Source organism: Mus caroli, chromosome 18 (genome assembly GCF_900094665.2).
Source record: "Mus caroli chromosome 18, CAROLI_EIJ_v1.1, whole genome shotgun sequence".
In the NCBI taxonomy this organism is placed as follows: Eukaryota; Metazoa; Chordata; class Mammalia; order Rodentia; family Muridae; genus Mus; species Mus caroli.
Genome location: NC_034587.1, coordinates 57,311,000 through 57,329,457, shown reverse-complemented (window position 1 = coordinate 57,329,457; position 18,458 = coordinate 57,311,000). Strand labels below are relative to the sequence as shown.

The following is an 18,458-nucleotide window of genomic DNA, read 5'->3' as shown; positions in this document are numbered from 1 at the left end:
GCCCTGTGTGTGCTGTGTAAGCACTTGGGCACTGAGCTCCGTGTCCAGCTCTTCGCCCTGTGTGTGCTGTGTAAGCACTTGGGCACTGAGCTCCGTGTCCAGCTCTTCGCATCCCGAACTGGGCATTGTTATATAGCTTGTGCTGGCCTCGAAGTGAATATGCCCCTGCCTCAGATTCCCAAGAGCTTCGATTTCAGGCACGTACTATCATGTCCAGCTCTTCAGCATGTTTATTCTCTAAATTCTTGTATTTTGTGTTGGTTCTAAGTGAGTTGTAGCATTTGTTCAATTTATTTAGTTAGATAATCTATGTCTTTTACTTGCATAATTAATCAGTGTGAATGTGGGCACTGCTACCATGTGGGTTCCTGGGATCAAAGCACTATTATGCTTGAGAGCACATGCCTTCCTTCACACCCTGAACTGCATCTGAGCCTAAGAAGAAGCTTTTGCTAGGGCTGGCATGATGGCTCAATGGTTTAAGGGCACTGGCTGTTCTTCCAGAGGACCACAGTACAATTCACAGCACTCACATGGCAGCTCCCAACTGTCTGCAACCTGGCTCTAAGTGAGCTGACACCCTCACACAGACAGACATATATGCAGACAAAACACCAATGCACACAGAACAAAAACCAATAAAAATCAGTAAGATGAAAAATACAAAAATTAAGATTAAAACAATAGCATCTGCTATATGGTTATTCTATATTCTTAGTTATTTTTTGTGGTAAATACTGGACATTATGCCACCTATCCATATGTTTTAGCATCCATCTCCAAAAACATGAAAAATATTATCCCTAAAAAGAGAGACTGAATTCTTTGATAACATAAAAAATCCTGCTAATTTAGACTTCTCAGACTGTACACATTTTTCCTTGTTTGCTCCTTTCTCCGCCTTCCCTTCCTTTTGTAAGGACACAGGCTCTGCTTTGCCTGGATCAGGAACTACAGAAAGTGTGCACACCGTGCTGGCAGGTACACATTTAAATCTCTTCTCCAGAGATGCATCACTTAGGAACATCAGACACTAGTCACATGTGGTTATTTAAATGAATTATGAGTCAGTATCTTGGCTAACTTCACATTTCAAGAACTTGGCAGCTGTGTGCGACCAGTGGGTACCACTCTGCATCCACCAGGCAAGGTAAGAGTGCATCCCCACAGAATGCCCACAGCACCACAGGATGGAATCTAAAAGACCTTTCCTCCTTCCATTCTGTTTTTACAATTTACTCACAACACTCTATTGCTTGTTCTGTACATTCCTAGAGATGAAACTGTGGATTACCTTTTTTCTTGCTTCTTCTTAAATAGTTTATTAGTGTTCTGTTTGGATTAGCCTGAAATGCCTTGCATTCTTTTGTGGGCTTACATTTTGAGGGTGCACTCTACCTTCAGATACTCTAGTCTCCATATCTGTAAAGTAGGAACAACAGCAGCGGCCTCCAGAGTCATCAGAATTGAAACCTATGTCCACTTTACCTGCTGTGTTCTCTGAGCTTTCTGTATTTACTACCATGGCCAGATACAGTCACGTCTACCTGCTTCTCTCCTGTGCACAGGCAACTCTGCAGAGGAGTATTTACCCGACAGCGCAGGGACCGCTTGATTAGAAGGTGCTTGTGTCGAGGATAAAGCTGTGAAGCAGAGACTGGCTGTAGGTCGGGCTGTAAGAGGCGCTGCTGAAGGGTGGTCACTAACAAGAAAGCAGAGACCAGGCTTAGTATACAGTCATTTTCACAATTAGACTTGTATGTGGGCAAAGTATGCTCCTGAAGCAATATGCCAATATGATAAGGTTTTAAAATGAGTCCATGTGTTTATTCTCATTTTACTATTAAGATTCCAAGTCCCGAGGCATGCAGGGAGTCCCAACACAAGCAGCTGGAAAACAGAGCAGGACAGAAGGACACAGGACATTACCTTCTGTTAGGTTCACTGGCCGCGTGTAATAGTCTTCAGGCAGAGGCTCCACTTCAGCGACAGCCTGAGCCGGCTCAATCTTCACCTCTTTCTGGTCTTCTCCTTCTCTAAGGCTAAAAAGTGAGAGGCAGTAATTTCCCAAGAGTCCACTGGAGAATCCCCAAAGTCCTTAGTATGACTCAAGTATTAGCTACTCCTCTCAAGTGGAGTATCCTTTATTTTGTTTGTTTTGTTTTTTGAGACAAGGTTTCTCTGTGTAGCCCTGGCTGTCCTGGAACTCACTCTGTAGATCACGCTGGCCTCGAACTCAGAGATCTGCCTGCCTCTGCCTCCCAAGTGCTGGGGCTAAAGGTGTGCGCCACCACTGCTCAGCATATAGAGTATCTTAAAGTTTGGGTTTTTTCTTAGTCTAAGAATCTTTTTCCATTTGGTAACTTAAAAAAAACAACTTATTCTTTTAAACACTCCTTTTGTTATCTGCTGTTCTCAGTTGTCTGATGTCCAAACTTACGAAAGTCCAGCAAGTGTACTAATGGATGCACCAGCTCGTGGTCGCTGAAGCCTGGTCCCAAGACTGTACTTGTCCTAAACAAAGTTCAGAACCTTGCATTAGAAAGGCCAGTTTACACATCCTGCTAGCGAAAGCAAGCACTAGGAGAGCACAGCATTGGAAGCTTGAGGGGAAAAAGCAACAACTAAGCAAAACCAAAACTAGTGAAGCCAAATAGCTACTCCAAATCTACCTCTCTGTAACCCACATTATTATTCTATTCCTAGAATAAGCAACACAGAGACTACAGTCAAACAGTCAAAGTGGACCACACCAAGCTTTTAACACTAGCCTAAGTACATCCAAGCTATGGCTCAGGCAAGAACTACGTGAAGTGTCTAAGACACATAACGACTGTCTGCTAACTTCATCAGGGTTAGCAAGAATCATAAAAGAGGACTTACCACTACATGAATAGTGTGTTGCTGTGGAGCCCCCAAATAGCAGCAGGTTGCAACAGAGATAAAAAAATGAAGCATAAGATAAAAGCAAATGCATACAGCCAGCAGGTATATGGGAAGGTTGCAAGGAGAGAGAGCATTGAGTTCCAAGTCCTGTCCGAGTATGTAGGGGTGGAGGTACTGATCAGGCCGCTGGACTATTGGGGAACATCCGCTTTCTTCTGTTCTAAGTGTCGGTGCTTTGCAAATATTCATGTTCAATTAAATGCAAATCTATGTATTTCACATTATAGCTTTAGTGGCTTAACTAATTGTCCAGTAGATGTAGTATGGCAAAGTTATTTCACCTTTGCAAATATCATGTCAAGTGTACAATGGGGGGTACTATCAGCCTCATAGGACTGTTGTGATTAGATATGATGATATGCATTGTGTATTTATATTTAGCACAGTGCTTAACATGTCATTGACACTCAATACGTGCTACTGATTCAATGTCAACATGTTAGGGCTCAAGCAAGTATAGAGAAAACAACTGTTCTGTGAGAATACCTGAGACTTATGGAACAAGAAAAACTCAAAATCCCAACTGTTGCTTCTGTCTAGTAGTTATAAACCAGCAGAAAAGGCATCTACAGACAATTTCCACAAGTAATTCCACTTGCGCATAGCACTGTTTATGTAAAGACACAAACACACTGTGCAGGGCTCGGGGTACAGCCTGTGAAAGAGTGCTTCCCCTGGCAGTGCCAGCGCCACCACAACAAATACTGCACGTGTCAGCACTTTCCATGGGGGGCGGGGGAGTAGGATGGGAGGGTGTCAAAATAAAAACAAACGAACAAAAGACTAGAACTGGGAAACCCCAGTGCCAAATGTACATTACAAGGGAAGGCAAAATAAAATTTACCGCTCAACCACCTTCTTTACAATCTTTCTGTAATAAGCAGAAGCAGCAAACAGTTTGTATAGCCTAAAAAATTAAGCAGTAAATTTTGGGAGGAATAAAATGAAATGGAGCAATGGAGGAAGAAAGATAGCTGCTCTTATGAAAACACAAGGGATTTAAATAGAATGAATGACACACCAAGCACAGCTGCGGGCTGACACGTCTGTACCGGAGGAACTGTTTTTGATACCAAGTGCTTCTGTCTAGGGCTCAGGCCATTTTCTGAAATGGCCACTATTCCGACGCCTTAGAGGACTTACAAAATGTCTTTCTGTGCCAAATTCTCACCGAAAAAGCCAAAGGCATATAATTTCTTCGCCGTGCCAGCTTCTTGCGATCTCGTTCAACCTTTTCCTTCTGAGCAAGCTGCTGGTAATACTCAATCAACTTGTTCATCTACAAGAAATCAAAGGCTGTATTTGTTTCTCGAAAAGACTAAGGAAGTCAATCACTGCACTGACCAGAAAGAAAACGAACAAAGAAACAGGAAAAACTATGAAGTGGGTAAGTTTGTTCCTTTTCTGTAAAGAGAATTTTTTCTCATTAGTGTTTTCAGAATTAAAATGAACTCTTCATGTCCAGCCACAGGATGCCCGGGCTACAGGAGTAGGGATGCTATCAGGGCGCTGTGCTCCACACCTCACCCATACCTCACTACGCATCCCTCCTGGGTGTGACGTGACATTCTGTTTACCTCCCTGTATTAATTTTCAAACAGCATTCCACCATTTAGCCCTGACTGCAGGGCCCACCTGCCTCTGTCACCTTTTGATTAATTTCCTTTATCATAAAGCAGTGTTAATTATAATCATTCAAACATACAACAGCAAGAATATTGTAACTCTGCTGCATCTTTTGTGCTGAAGATAGGCTTTCCTTTCATTAGGTACCAGCTATTACCAGTTATGTCCTGACACGCTTCGGGAACACAGTATCCAATACACTTTAAAACACCCATGTAGATACTTTTCATTCCAAGTATAATGGACTTCCTATAAGTCATCTGGTCCATCTTTCTATCCATTATTAACATATCTACCTGTTCTTTTCAAAGGCTGGACCTCACTGCATAGCAGTAATGTTCTAAAAGGTATCTAATCATTTCTTACAACAGGACATAAGTTGTCTTCAAATCAGCATCTTTTTACAAAGAGATTTATTTTAGGTATATGGGTGTTTTGACTACAACTATGTCTGTGTACCACAAATGTGTAGTGCCTGTAGTGGCCAGAAGAGGGTGGTGGATCCTGCATGACCTAGTTGGGATATTTTTTGTCAACTTGGTAAAAGCTAGAGTTATCCTGGAAGAGAACAACTGAGGAATTGTCTCCATCAGACTGACTGTAGGCAACACTGTAGAGCATTTTCTTGACTAATGATTGATGTGGGAAGGGCCCACCAACTGTGGGTAGAAGCCGCCCCTGAGCAAGTGGTCCTTGGGTATATAAGAAAGCAAAGCAGGCAAGCCATACAACAAGCCAGTAAGCTGCATTCTGCTTGGTCTGCTTTAGTTCCTGCCTTGACTTCCCTAAGTGATAGTGTGACCTGAGTTTAAGATGAAATAAACATTTCCTCCTCAAGTTGCTTTTGGATATGGCCTTTATCACAGCAAGAGTCACGGAACTCAGACACCCTGGAACTGAAGCTGCTATGTAGGCATTAGGTACTAGGAATTGAACCCAGGTCCTTTGGAGAACAGCCAGTGCTTTCAACCAGAGTCATTTCTCCAGCCCATGCAGTTGTTTAAAAAGCACTAGCATGATCCTGTCATCTTCTGGCTTTTAAACACGTAAAGGCTTCTCAAAGTCCTGGCTTACAAGGTCAACCCTCAACCCCCTCTCCTTCTGCATTTGCTGCTATTACACTCTACTTCAGACACTCTATCCTCACTTCCCCCACCTACAGGCTATTCCCCTGCTTGAATTCTTCCCCGACTGTGGCTAGCATTGCCAGACAGCATCAGCATGCTCACATGCTGACTTCAACAGTTGAAATTCCCAAGAGTCGACAAGGCACAATTTCTCCCTCACATTATTTGCAATAGGTACTTTTCTACTTTACTGGAGATGTTTTCTCCCTTTCCCATCAGACAAGCTAAAGATTCTCTGTCTTTGTCTGTCTGTCTGTCTGTCTGTCTCACACACTTACATATACAAGTACTTGTTCATACATGCATGCTTTTCTGTAGCAGCAAACAATTCAAGAAACCTTTATCAACCTATAGTACCCACTAACACATGTGAGAAAACCATTTCTCTGCCCTCTCACCCTGGATCCTTTCTGTCAGTATTTGCTTAGCTTTCAGTCTGACAGTACAGTGTGCGTGTTGATAGCAGCTCTACAGTTTTCCACTGTTCTAAGGCAGAGGTTAAGAGGCCAAGTGCAAGTACATACTGAGAGTACACAAACGTTCCATCCTGCTTCTACAGATAGCCATACCCATCTAGGGAACCTTCAAACTTAGCAGTGTCTTTAGGACTGAAAGGTCTAATGCTCTTATTTCCAGAACATTTGACAACAAAGGAAACTTTTAGTCATTGTTGGTTGTATGAAGAAAACAACAAAAGCCACTTCATTCCTTTTTGAAATATATCTGGAACACAGAACCAAAACTACAGTGTTCTCCACGAATTTATGTAACCAAGAACACTGCCACTGACTTAGTGGCTCTCTGTGAGTAACTGAACCCCGGGCACAAATGCAGGCAGTTCTCAGCATGGGCCACACCCGCCGCCCTTCCTGCTTCATCCTCTAAGGCCTATATTCATGTACTTACCCGTTGTGTGTGAGGGTTTTCTGGTTCTTGCCAACCACCACTAGCTAGAAAATAAACATTAAACAGTAATTTTACCTTTTTATTTTTATAAAATGTTGCCATAAAGTAAAAACATAAAAGCACAGAATTTCCAAGAAAGAACACCAGAAACCTTATGGACTGACATGCTAAGAAGAGCTCTCCGCAAGCCTCTTTCTTTCCAGTACTAGGGACTGAACCTAGGGCTTTGCCCACCATTGACAAGCCTTTTAAACAACTCAGGTAGTCAAGTTTATGCAGCAAGAGCTTTTACCCACTGAGCCATCTCATCAGTCTTATTTCTAAATGTTTAAGACACAATCCTGTTAAGTTGCCAGAGCTGGCCCTGCTGTGTCCCAGGCAAGTGTAGATTTTGTAATCCTCCTGCCTCAGCTTCCTAAGTAGCTAGGATTATAGGCCTAGGCTACAAGTCCAGCAGAACCTTTTCTCTTTAACATGAGGAGGGTGCTAATGATCACCAACAGCAGCAGCAATGAATGCACAGGGTCTGTTCAGTTCTCACAGTACACTCTGAGGCCGTGTACTCTAACTGCTCCCATTTTATAGGAGAAAGCGAAAGCTCAGAACTGCTTACAGGTCTACAGTTACATGGATAGTAAGTGGCAGAGTCAGGAAACCAACTCAGGAAGCAGGCAGAATCTAGAAATCCTGCTCTTATCTGCAGAATGATACAGATTCTAAATAAGCAGTGCTGTAGCAATTGGATCTGCACATACAGAACAAAATCCCCTAAACTCAAAACCCAGACAAACCTCAAAACCCTTGAGCATTAAAAAAATGTACAGAACTTATCTGAGAAATAGACAATAGGTGGGAACCTAAAACTTACATTTCTACAAGCATACAAGTAGACCATCAAAAGTGGATTAGGCTAAAATCTCTTTGACAGGAAACAAAGTACAAAGTATAAACACACACACACTCACACACACACACTCACACACGACACCAAGTGGGCAAAAGGAACCAGATATGGTAGTGTAGCATGTGTCTATAATTCCAGTATTTAAGAGGTGGAGGCACGATGACCTTTTTGTTGTTGTTTCTAAAAAAAAAAAAGACAAAAAGATCTGTGCACACTTTGCTAAAGATGCTATATATGTGACAGATAATAAAGAAAATAGAAACTAGTCAGGTGTGGTGACTCATGCCTATAATTCTGAAACACTGGATGCTGAACACAAAAATCACCATTAATTTTTAAAAAAAGTTAAAAAAAATAGAAAGGACAAGAAGATAAAACAAAACTAACACACCAGAATTGGACAAAACAGATAAACAGAAGGAAAACAGTCCGAGAAAAGATACAATAGTCAGAGATCCATTCATCTGCGCACTCAGGGATCCTATAGAAACACTGAATTGGAATCCATAACACACGCGCCCTGGTGCAGACCCAGGAATCACCATCTCCTTCATACCAGTTTGGAACAGAGTGAAACTGTCACAAAATAAAACAAACACAGACTAGGAGAGCAACAGCTCAGTAGCCGAGAGCACTGCTGCTCTTATAGAGGACCCTGGCTCAGTTCCCAGCACCACGGAGAGTAGATAGAGGCTTTCAACCTTCTGTAACTCCAGTTCCAGAACAGCCTCTTCTGGCCTCCGTGGGCACTGCACCCATGTGACGCACGTTGGCTGACTCCCCATATGAACAACATATAAATAAACAGCTGGAGCTGGAGAGACGGCTTAGCAGTTAAGAGCACTGGCTGCTCTTTCAGAGCACCCAGGATTGATTTAAAAGCACATGGCACTAAGCCTAATGACCTGAGTTAGAGTCCAAAAACTCAAACGGTGAGGAGTAGCGACTTTTGAGAGTTGTCCTCTGGTCTCCAAACAGACACACACACACACACACACACACACACACACACACACACAAACAAACAAAAAGTAAAAATAAATTAATTTATTAGGGAGATGGTAATATATGAGAATTAACCTGTTTGGCTAACATGATATAAATCAGATTTAAAAAAATATTTGTGGAATAAAGTTTTCACTTGTATTTTCTTGTATTTTCAAAATCTGTAGTTAAGATGAACACTTTTTTGTTGTTTTTTTCTCCCCATTTATTCATTCACTTTACATCTCGATCCCAACCCCCCTCCTTCCAACACCCCTCTTTCTTAGCCCTTCCCCCACCCACTCTCTCGTTCTTCTCTGATAAAGGGGAACCCTCCCCAAGATGAACACTTTTTAAGATGATCATTTTTTTATGTTCAGTTATGAGATCCACTGTTCAACTCCTTGCTGTGCTCTTTCTGTCTCTCTTGAAAATAGACAAAGGCTCTTTAGTTTTGGTTAGTCATCTTTAGTCTATTTCTGAGTCTTGGTGTTCTAAGTTAATCACTTTTAATTTTGTCCATGACGTTTACATTTCAGATTTAAAAGAAAAATTTGAGGCAGAGTTTCACATAGCCCAGGATGGCTCTGAGCCCCAGGCAGGCAAGAATGACTCTGAACTTTTGTTACCCCTCCCTCTCCCTCCGAAGTGCTGGGATTATAGGTGTAAGCTACTATATCTGGGTTATGCAGTGTGGGGACTGAACCCAGTGCTTCATAAGTGCTAGGCAAGCATTTTACCAACTGAGCTACAGCTCTAGTTCAAGAAATATACTTAAAAAAAATGGTATTAAGTTTGATTTTAGAAAAGTATTAGATCTATAAAGGCTACTTTACCAATTCTAAGAAAATTAAATAGTATTACTCTATCTGAGAGAGACGGCTCAGTAGTTAGAGCACTGGCTACTCTTCCAGAGGACCCAGGTTCAATTCCTAGCACCCACATGGCAGCTCACAGTTGACTGTAACTCCAAAGGATCCAACACCCTCATACAGACAAACATGTAAGCAAACATCAATTCACATGAAATAAAAATGAATCATTAAAAAAGTTAAAAAAAAACAAAACAAAACCAAAAACCAAAACACCACCAAATCAAAACAACAGGAACAACATCATCACGCTTTGACACATAAATGAGTACCCAGAAGACCTGATGACAACTGTTCTGAACTTAGGTTCTACTGCCCAACAGATTACAGAGCTGAATTACAGCACCGACAGTGGTATACAATCTCATGTACGCCTCACTCACCGACAGATTTGTCTGCCATGCCCACATCTCTAGATGTCCATCGACAAAATCCACAGGCCAGGTAATAGGCTTTCTTCATGGTGGTTTTGGCTGGGTCGTCGGGAAGCTGTGTGGAGATGCTTGTTGCACGGGTAGAAAGAGTGTGCATGCATCCAGGACAGTCAAAGCAGTTGGCACATCTGTGACAGGACAAACACAGCATTCACTCAGCCTGGACTTATCTATCGAGCACCCACTACGTGTTAGACGTGGGCTTAGTTCAGGATCTCTTAAACCTTTGTCTACTTTTGAGCACTTTCACTGGGGAAATTTTTACATAGTCTCTAGTATATATTATTGTGAAACAGGTATACAAATAAAACATTTACTGCTAATAGATCAAGAAAAATTTAAAAACGATTTATTGTTTATACATGTGAAGAGCTTTTGGGGCCTGCCTTCTAGGAATTTGGTAAGAATCTGACACTAGGCCAGGACACGGAAGTAACAAGGAAGTAGGCTCGGGATCTTGATCATCTTAAGTCTCTGAATACCCAGGGCTCTGCGCATTGTCTTGTTTGTTCCTTGGCTATTTTGCTGATGCCTTAAGACTGACCAGATTCTTTGTAGGTACCTAGAATGACATAAAAGCAGACTGGAAAAAAAAATAAAAATAAACCTGCCCCAGCCTCAGCCCTGGCTGGGGTCATGCTACAGTGTCCTCTATTGTCTTTTTCTTTTTCTTTTCTTTTTTCTCGAGACAGGGTTTCTCCGTAGAGCCCTGGCTGTCCTGGAACTCACTTTGTAGACCAGGCTGGCCTCGAACTCAGAAATTCGCCTGCCTCTGCCTCCTAAGTGCTGGGATCAAAGGCGTGCGCCACCACGCCCGGCTGTCTTTTTCTTTTTAATCCTCGCTCCCTCCCTGGAGACCCTGCTGACTGACTGTGCTGCCTTGGTCAATTAAAGATAAAAGCAAAATTGTATACTAATGAGTGTGCTTGTTTATTTTTACATAATAAATTAAATCTTTGCTAAATAGTTGATAATGCAGGATAGAGAATCTTCAATGCTTTTCAGAGTTGGTATTTTTTTTGGTGTATATATTTTCAATTTTAGTTTGCAAAAAAGCAGGGTTCCTTATACTTGGTTTTTGTTTACTCTTCCCCAACCTTATTTAATAATTAAAATAATTAATAATAATAATAGTAATAATAATGCTTAAGCCAGCAACTCAAGTTAACTTATAAAATCAACTATTCTTACACAATACAAGCAACAAAACTTGATACATGCTGAGGAACGATGGTAGAAAATGTTGTCTTTGCAATGATTAAGCTAATATGTTTGTATTCTAGCAGAACTGTGTCTGTGCTGAAACAAATGCAGTTGTAAGCTACAGTAGTCTCCACTGTGAGCTGATGTCAGGCAGCACTCAGTGTAGCACCAGGACTGCCAAGTCCACAGGCAGTGCTCAGAGCCAAGGCCGTAAGAGGCAGTGCAACACAATGTGAGCAAGCCCTGCTGCAAATACCTCACTTATTACGTGTTTGACTCTGAATTAGATTCTGCTTCAGAAACCTTTCACTACTGTCAATTTTTAAAAGTCCTCCCATTTAGTCATGTGAACCTATAAATGGTCTCAATTCACAGTTTAGGAAACTATGTATGGTCCAAGTGTTAAGAATTCAAAGACTTTCAAGGAAAAAAAAAATTTTCTGGGTATTCTTACCAAGTTTAACATCTCAAAAGTACTATATATTCACTTAAGACTCTCAACAAGCCGGGCAGTGGTGGTGCACACCTTTAATTCCAGCACTCCGGAGGCAGAGGCAGGCGGATTTCTGAGTTTGAGGCTAGCTTGGTCTACAGAGTGAGTTCCAGGACAGCTAGGGCTACACAGAGAAACCCTGTCTCAAACAACAACAACAACAACAACAACGCCGCGGCCACTGCCGATGACGCTGCCGCCGACGACTTTAAACAAAACAATTACCACCAAAGCGTGTGACACATTGGAGCCCAATTCCAAGTCCTCTACAGAGAAAAACCAGTTTCTAGGTGGAGTTTACTGCTCTAGTTTCCTTTTATACCTATAGAAATCACAGAGATTTTAAAGAAAAAGACAAAGGTCACAGTTTATGCTGCTAGAGAGGATAAAGCATTGTATGACAGAAAATGGAGAGTCAACAACATAAGCAACTCTGAGACTGGATTTGGAAAATTACTATTTGCCAGCTGTGCCAGAGAGCTGAAAGGGACACCACCGTGGATGGGGCGTGGTTTAAAGGGGCACGCTGCAGGGCTTTCTGCTTTCTCCTGAGATGCACTCAGAGAACATTTCCCCTTAGGAGCCTTGGACCCTGGTGCTTTTTGCTGTTGTTTGTTAGAAACGAAGTCTATATAGTTCAGACTGGTCTTGAACTTGAGAGCCTTCTGCCACTGGCTCTAAGTGTTAGGATTACAGTGTGAGCAACCACACCCAATTTGCCCTGGTGCTTTTAGGACTCTCACAACCTGAGAGTTATTAAGATTTCACCTGCAGTCTTATACAGTGTCTATTATCTGTTACAATATTATCTGTATAATATTGTACAGTGTCTATTGTCTTCAAATAAGGGAAGTAATACCATCTACCCTACAAAGAGTCACAAGAAAATGAAGTGATAAATCAATGTATAGAAAGCATACGATGCAGTGTCTGATTCTCAGGAGTAACCTCTTAGAGCAGGAGAGACAAATAATAGTGGCTCATACCCACAGAGGTACAGGAATCTGGCTGGTAACCAGAATTTTCACATCAGACTAAACCTGGCACTAGCAGTAGCAATGGACACATCTAGCAGCCAGACATGGTTCTTACATGTCCTCCACTGACAAGAACCACGGTCCTTTGAGAAATGACAAATTCTAGTTAGAGGCAGAAGAATATATATGCTAAACTTAAAATACCTTAAAGTACTGTTTATTCCAGTACTGCACTGGTAAGAGAATGATGCTCAAATTCATGGAACAAGACAACACTCTCTTTCCCAGGGATAGAGGCAAGGCTAGAAGGCTTCAGGAGAAGAGTACAAGAGCTCCCGGTGGCTCTGGGACAGAACGCTCAAGGGAGAAAACCAACAAAATAAAGCACTATCGCCCCATGTGTAAAATAGATATCCATGAGTAGTGACTAAAAAGAGAAAAGAGGCAGACTATGGAAGAAAGTCCTAAAGAATTAATGCAGACAAACTTTGAGAGGGGTGTCTAACTCCCCACTCTCACCCATTCTCCAGTCTACTTATAAAAACATCACACAAATACTGAAAGGCATTCTAGAAATACTGCCCCAGCATCCCTCAGTACTTTCAAAGTCATCAAGACCAGTGAAAGTCTAAGAACCAGGTCCAATCACAAGAAGCCTATGGTGACGAGACTAATACAATACTGTTTTTTAACAAAAGGGGAGAGGACTGTGCTAATTTAAAAATAATTCTTAATCTAGAAGTCTTCTAAAATAGACATTACATTAAAAAATAAGATCAAAGTTATCTTAGGCAATGATGATGCTCCAACATGAAAACAAGGATTGTTTGATCCTGTGTGTTTCCTTAACCGACTCTTAAGACAACTGTGATGGAACCCCGGCACTTAGGCTGGGGGAGATCAGAATATGAGGTCAGTCTGGTCCATGGAATAAAACCCTTTTTCGGCCCCAATATCCTCAAAACCACCCCAGTGTAGGGGAATGCCAGGGCTGGAAGGTGGGAGTGGGTGGATGGGTCGGGGAGTAACCTCATAGAGGCAGGGAGAGGGGGGGATGAGATAGGGGGTTTCTAGAGGGAAGACCTGGAAAGGGGGTAACATTTGAAATGTAAATAAAGAAAATATTCAATAAAAATATCCTCAAAACCAACAAATGGAAAACACAAAAATTCATCCTGTTCTTACCTATTCTTTTTTAATTTGGCTTCAGCTGATGGCATGTTTTCTAAACAGCTGGGACAATAATGTGAGTCCACCTATGAGGAAATAAGAAAGGAGTGAAACTCATTATTAAAATATGCTATACTGCACCAAAAGGTCAGACCTCACTGATCTGGGAGGAGGGGAGTGTTTGGGGGTGGGGGGAAGAGACAAAACACCTGTACTGTTTCCAACTTAGCAATTACCTGTCTGTTTTTTTTTTCCCTTTAATCCCATTTTTTTTCCTTTCTTGTATTTTCTGTTCCCTATCATCAAGGTTTATGTGTCAGCTGTGTCAAGACTTGACTATATGATACTTCAAAGCTTCCAAATGAATTGATTAAGACGACAAAGGTCAAGCTGTGACCAACCATCTAGTTTGGCATAAGCTGTGTATGGAAGGATGGTTTGTGATTAAGGGTACTTGCTGCTCCTGTAGAGGACTGGGGCTGGATTCTCAGCATCCACAGGGTGGCTCATTGTGTGCCCTCTTCTTTCTCCATGGGCAGCAGGCATGCACATAGGGCACAGATATACATACAAACAAAATATTTATACACAGCATCTTAAAAAAAAAGGTAGCCCTTAACGACATTAAGTTTACTCATTAGTTATATATTTACTAAGAATTATTTAAGTCTCCATAGACATAGCCAGCCAATTAGAGGTCTGATTCCTAATGTGTGTACGTGTGGCATGCATGCACAGACTCATGTGGGAAAGTCAGAGAAAAATCTCGGGGGCTGTAACCACAAGTACCGCCCCCCGGCCTCCCTTTTTATAAGACAGGTCTTGCACTGGCCTGGAACTTACCAAGTAGATTAGGTTGGATGGCCTGCGATAGGACGACAGGCCACTGTGCCTAGCTTGTAAGTATGTATATACCAGGACCCTGGGGACTGAACTCATGTCTTCATATCTGTAAGCATTTTACCGATTATGCTACCACCTCAACCCCTAAATGAGAGATTTCTATTTGCTTGTCTTACATGTATGCTGTGCCTATGTGAAGGGGGAGGTGGCCTGCAGGGGCCACAGCTCACGTGTGGATGCTGAGGATAATGCACAGGGCTTGGTTCTCTGCTTCCATCATGGAGGTCCTTGGACCTAACTCAGACTGACAGGCTTGGCAGCAAGAGTGCCTGTACCTGCTGAGCCAGCTCTTTAGAGCCCAAATTAGAGGTTTTTAGAAAAATAACAAATTGAACAACCCAAGTATCTTATTACTGTATTTAACTCAAAACACAGTCTTACATATTAGATCCACTCTTAAAAAAAAAAAAAACTTTGTAAGAAAGTATTTTAAGTAATGAGATTTTATTTGATAATTATAGGATTCTTGCTATCACACAAAGTGCTAATGCAAAAATCCAAGAAAAAAAAAATCACATATATGACACAAATATGTTAAGTATGTATAAATAGGACTGGATTTCTTACATTCTTTGGTTTAACCATTCTTAATATTTTGAAAAGTATCCCCAATAAAATAAGCATCATTTGGAAAGTGGTTGACACTACAGGACATGTTTTCATATGCATTTCCTCCCCACCCCCAGGGATCTTAAGTCTCTGATCCTGGTCTTCCCTCCCATCTCTAAATGACTCTGTAATCTACAACAAACAATCTGTATTTGCTTCCTAACCTGTACTTCTGGGGGTGGGGTGTGAGCCCAGAGAGACGAGGTGGAATATAGCCTAGACAGTCCTATAAATTACTATGCAGTTCATGCTTGCCTTGGACTTAAAATCCTTCTCTTTCCTTAGCCTCGCAAAGGTTAGGATTACAGGCCTGAGTCACCACAGTACAGCTTTCCCCCCCTTCTTGCAACAACATGCACCGTCAACAGCTAGACATGGCAGTGTACATTTCTAATTTCGGCATTTGGGAGGTGAAGGCAAGTGAATCAGGAGTTACAGGCCAGCATTGGCCACACAGTAAGCTTGAGGCTAGCCTGAGCTACATGAGACCTTGCCTCGACGACCCCACCCCCACCCAACCCTATCCAAAACCTTCACCAAGCCTCCCAAACCCAAGCCTCCATCTTCAGTAGCTGGAAAAATTATGTAAAGCCCCTGTCACACAGTTGAATACAGAATAAATACAGCTAATACTAGTATGAGCTTTCAACAGACTGATTCCCAACAGTAGGATTTATGGTTTACTCATTTTTAATCCCAGAAGCATAGCAGATAGACAACTTCTATCAAAAGCTGCAGAAGGTATGGGACTTCATTGGGTGCTTTTTTTTTTTTTAATCATTAAGCTGAACAATTCTATTGCAATGGCTGTCTGGGTCGGTGGCTAGCTAGAACTCTGAGTCTTTTTTTACAGACCGATCTATGCATTTGCCACTCAAGTCAACCTATCACAGTCTTCTTGCTTTGGTCCTTGTTTGGCCCGGTTCAAGAAACTGGGCAAGCTGTATGGGCAGAGTCCCGGTTCTGTTAACAGGAGGGTCAGAACTCCTGTTAAAGGGAGGGCCACGACCAAGAATGGCTGCACGCTCCTCCATTTAATGGTAACAAGACAGTTTCTTCTGCCTTTCAGTGACATGAGCTAGACACTTCCGATCTCTCAGCCCTCCACTCGCCAAGTCCCACAGGAGACCGCAGGGTCCAGGGCAAATCGTCCAGCTACAGGCAGCTCTAGAACAAGAGGATCTGTTCAGCCTCAGCCCCACCCGGGGCCGCCCCCTTTTCCAAGTGACTATCCACAAGCAAATGAAATCGCAAAGCCAGCTGAATGATGGGGCACTTGACCAGTCAGCAAGCTAGACACACGGTTTCCCCGCCTCTCCCGGCGGAACTTCCCGCCAGCCGCAGTGACTGGGATGAGCACCCCCGCCCCGGCGCGCAGTCCCCCGCGGGACGGCCCAGTTACCTCGTGCGACACACATTCCAGCGATCGAAGCTCACTGCAGTAGCGGCAGAAGTAGAGCTGTGAGAGCGGGGCCCGAACCTTCTTTTCTCCTTGGACGAGATAGAGAACCCGCTCCGACTGCAGCAGGGACGCCATCTTGGTGAGGGAGGAGCCAACGCCCGGCGCACCCGTCACGTGACAAAGCCCGGCGCTTCCCTCCCCGCGTCCCCTACGCCTTTTACGTAGACGTTGACGTAAGCTAAACCGACCCAGCAGGATGCGGTCTAAGTGCGCGTGCGCTCCTCAGGTTTCAGTCCCACCCTCTTCGTTTCCTGGAGCCTTGGCTGCTATGGCCCTCCTGGGATGCTCTGCGCAAGTCCAAGTCCAGACAGGCTCAGTGCTCTTCTTTGTATCATCCAGAAAGTAAGGGTGCTGTTTGTTGTTTTGTACAAAGGCTTCTTCCTACCCCCAGCTTCCAGGGCAGAATTCCATCCTGGGAAGCCGAGTTACAGCAACATATTTTTCCGACGACCTTGCCACAGACCCCTTGAAACATAGGTTCTCTCTTTTGAAATAATAGTAAGTTCTAGCAGTGGAGATACGATTCATTTCTAAGTATGAAGAGTTAGCGATGAATCTATATACTGTGAACATGTATTATCAATGGTGGAAGACAGAAAGCAATACAAGGGCCATCTGTATTCTGTGTGTCCATCAAGGCTGAGATGTGAAGCCCCGAAATACCACCCAGAGCCAGGCTCACATTGTCTGCCACCATGTGTTTGTATAGTGCATTTAGTGTCTGACATTAGAGCCCGTGATGGGAGCAGAAAGAGAATCCTTCTATAAACATTGAGAGTGGAAGTAGACGAAATTTAAAGCATAGCACTGTTTTAATTCTCATGAAACCTCAAAGGTAGATACTAGCATTATTTCGATTTTAGAGAGCAGGAAACCTAGGCTTAGGGAAGCACGGCGATTTGTTTCCCGTTTTCTCTTGTGTTTATTCCAGGGCTTGCACACATTGCCCCCATATGGAATACCTTCAGGACATTTTCTAAGAAGGTAATAGCTTACTTTATAAAATGCTTTTCAGTTATACAGCATTTAATGTATATTATAAATAGTTAAACGTTAATAGTTTAAATCTAAAATTTATTAAATCACACTTACTCTTTTTCTAAGGTTGGAGGGATTTTATTTAGAAAGCAAAAGTCCAGAGCAGATATGATGCTTAGTGGGCTACCTGAGTTAGAAGGTTCAAAGGCTCTCTACTCTTGTTTGCCAGAAAAACAGCCTGGCACTAGATTAGTTTCATAGATGTGTTTTGCTCATAGGAGAAAGTATATTATTATCCAGATTATTTGCAGGTTTTTTTTTTTTTTACATGTTAGTGAATTCGTTGGCCTCATGGATTATCATGGCTTATAAAAGATGTTTTATTTTGTTTTTTAGTGAGTTTAAATCTCCTTTCCTGGATAGAGACACATTCTCCCTTCTCAGGCGTCAGGGTCTAGGACCAGAGCCAGACAGTGTTTTTTAAGTGTGGTTTTGCATCACCAGAGGAATTGCCGTAGGGATTTAAAATGGGAAATCTAGGTTTACTTATATAGATTCTGACGGCAGAATCGATATAAATTTCTAGGCAGGAATGTAACTTTACAGCAGGTTCCCTTGTGAATCCTACACCTATTACAAGAACTGGGTTTTGATAATCACTTGCGTTTTTGTTGTTGTTTTTGTTTTGTTTTCCTGCCTTTGGGCTTGACCCTAGGCACAGAGAGCCTTCTCTGCTGTCGTCTGTTAGCACTGCTAAACAGAACATCGGGCATTATGAGGTCATTGTGCTATGGCATAAGGAAAGCCCCTCATGGCGGAGAATCAACACACCTTGATAAATTTCTTTTTTTTTTTTTTTTAAAT

General features: G+C 42.4%; 2 protein-coding genes across 4 annotated transcripts in view; one reads left to right on the top strand and one right to left on the bottom strand.

Moving 5' to 3' along the window:
* Dctn4 (dynactin subunit 4) overlaps positions 1–16,783 on the bottom strand; it is a 27,530-nt gene extending 10,747 nt beyond the window's left edge. The window contains exons 1-9 of one of the 2 annotated variants that reach the window (XM_029471885.1): positions 16,557–16,783; positions 13,658–13,728; positions 9,749–9,927; positions 6,606–6,649; positions 4,118–4,225; positions 2,884–2,904; positions 2,441–2,514; positions 1,930–2,042; positions 1,593–1,702 (exon numbers count right to left, since the gene is read on the bottom strand). In XM_029471885.1, the coding sequence (XP_029327745.1) occupies positions 1,593–1,702; positions 1,930–2,042; positions 2,441–2,514; positions 2,884–2,904; positions 4,118–4,225; positions 6,606–6,649; positions 9,749–9,927; positions 13,658–13,728; positions 16,557–16,691 (855 nt within the window). In that variant the 5' untranslated portion in view covers positions 16,692–16,783. The remainder of the gene's footprint in view (positions 1–1,592; positions 1,703–1,929; positions 2,043–2,440; positions 2,515–2,883; positions 2,905–4,117; positions 4,226–6,605; positions 6,650–9,748; positions 9,928–13,657; positions 13,729–16,556) is intronic. The other variant, XM_021150589.2, reaches the window with a different exon arrangement.
* The window catches only part of Smim3 (small integral membrane protein 3), a 51,036-nt gene continuing 49,253 nt past the window's right edge, over positions 16,676–18,458 (top strand). Inside the window, exons 1-2 of one of the 2 annotated variants that reach the window (XM_021150812.2) lie at positions 16,676–16,958; positions 17,548–17,600. In XM_021150812.2, the coding sequence (XP_021006471.1) occupies positions 16,899–16,958; positions 17,548–17,600 (113 nt within the window). In that variant the 5' untranslated portion in view covers positions 16,676–16,898. The remainder of the gene's footprint in view (positions 16,959–17,547; positions 17,601–18,458) is intronic. The other variant, XM_029471887.1, reaches the window with a different exon arrangement.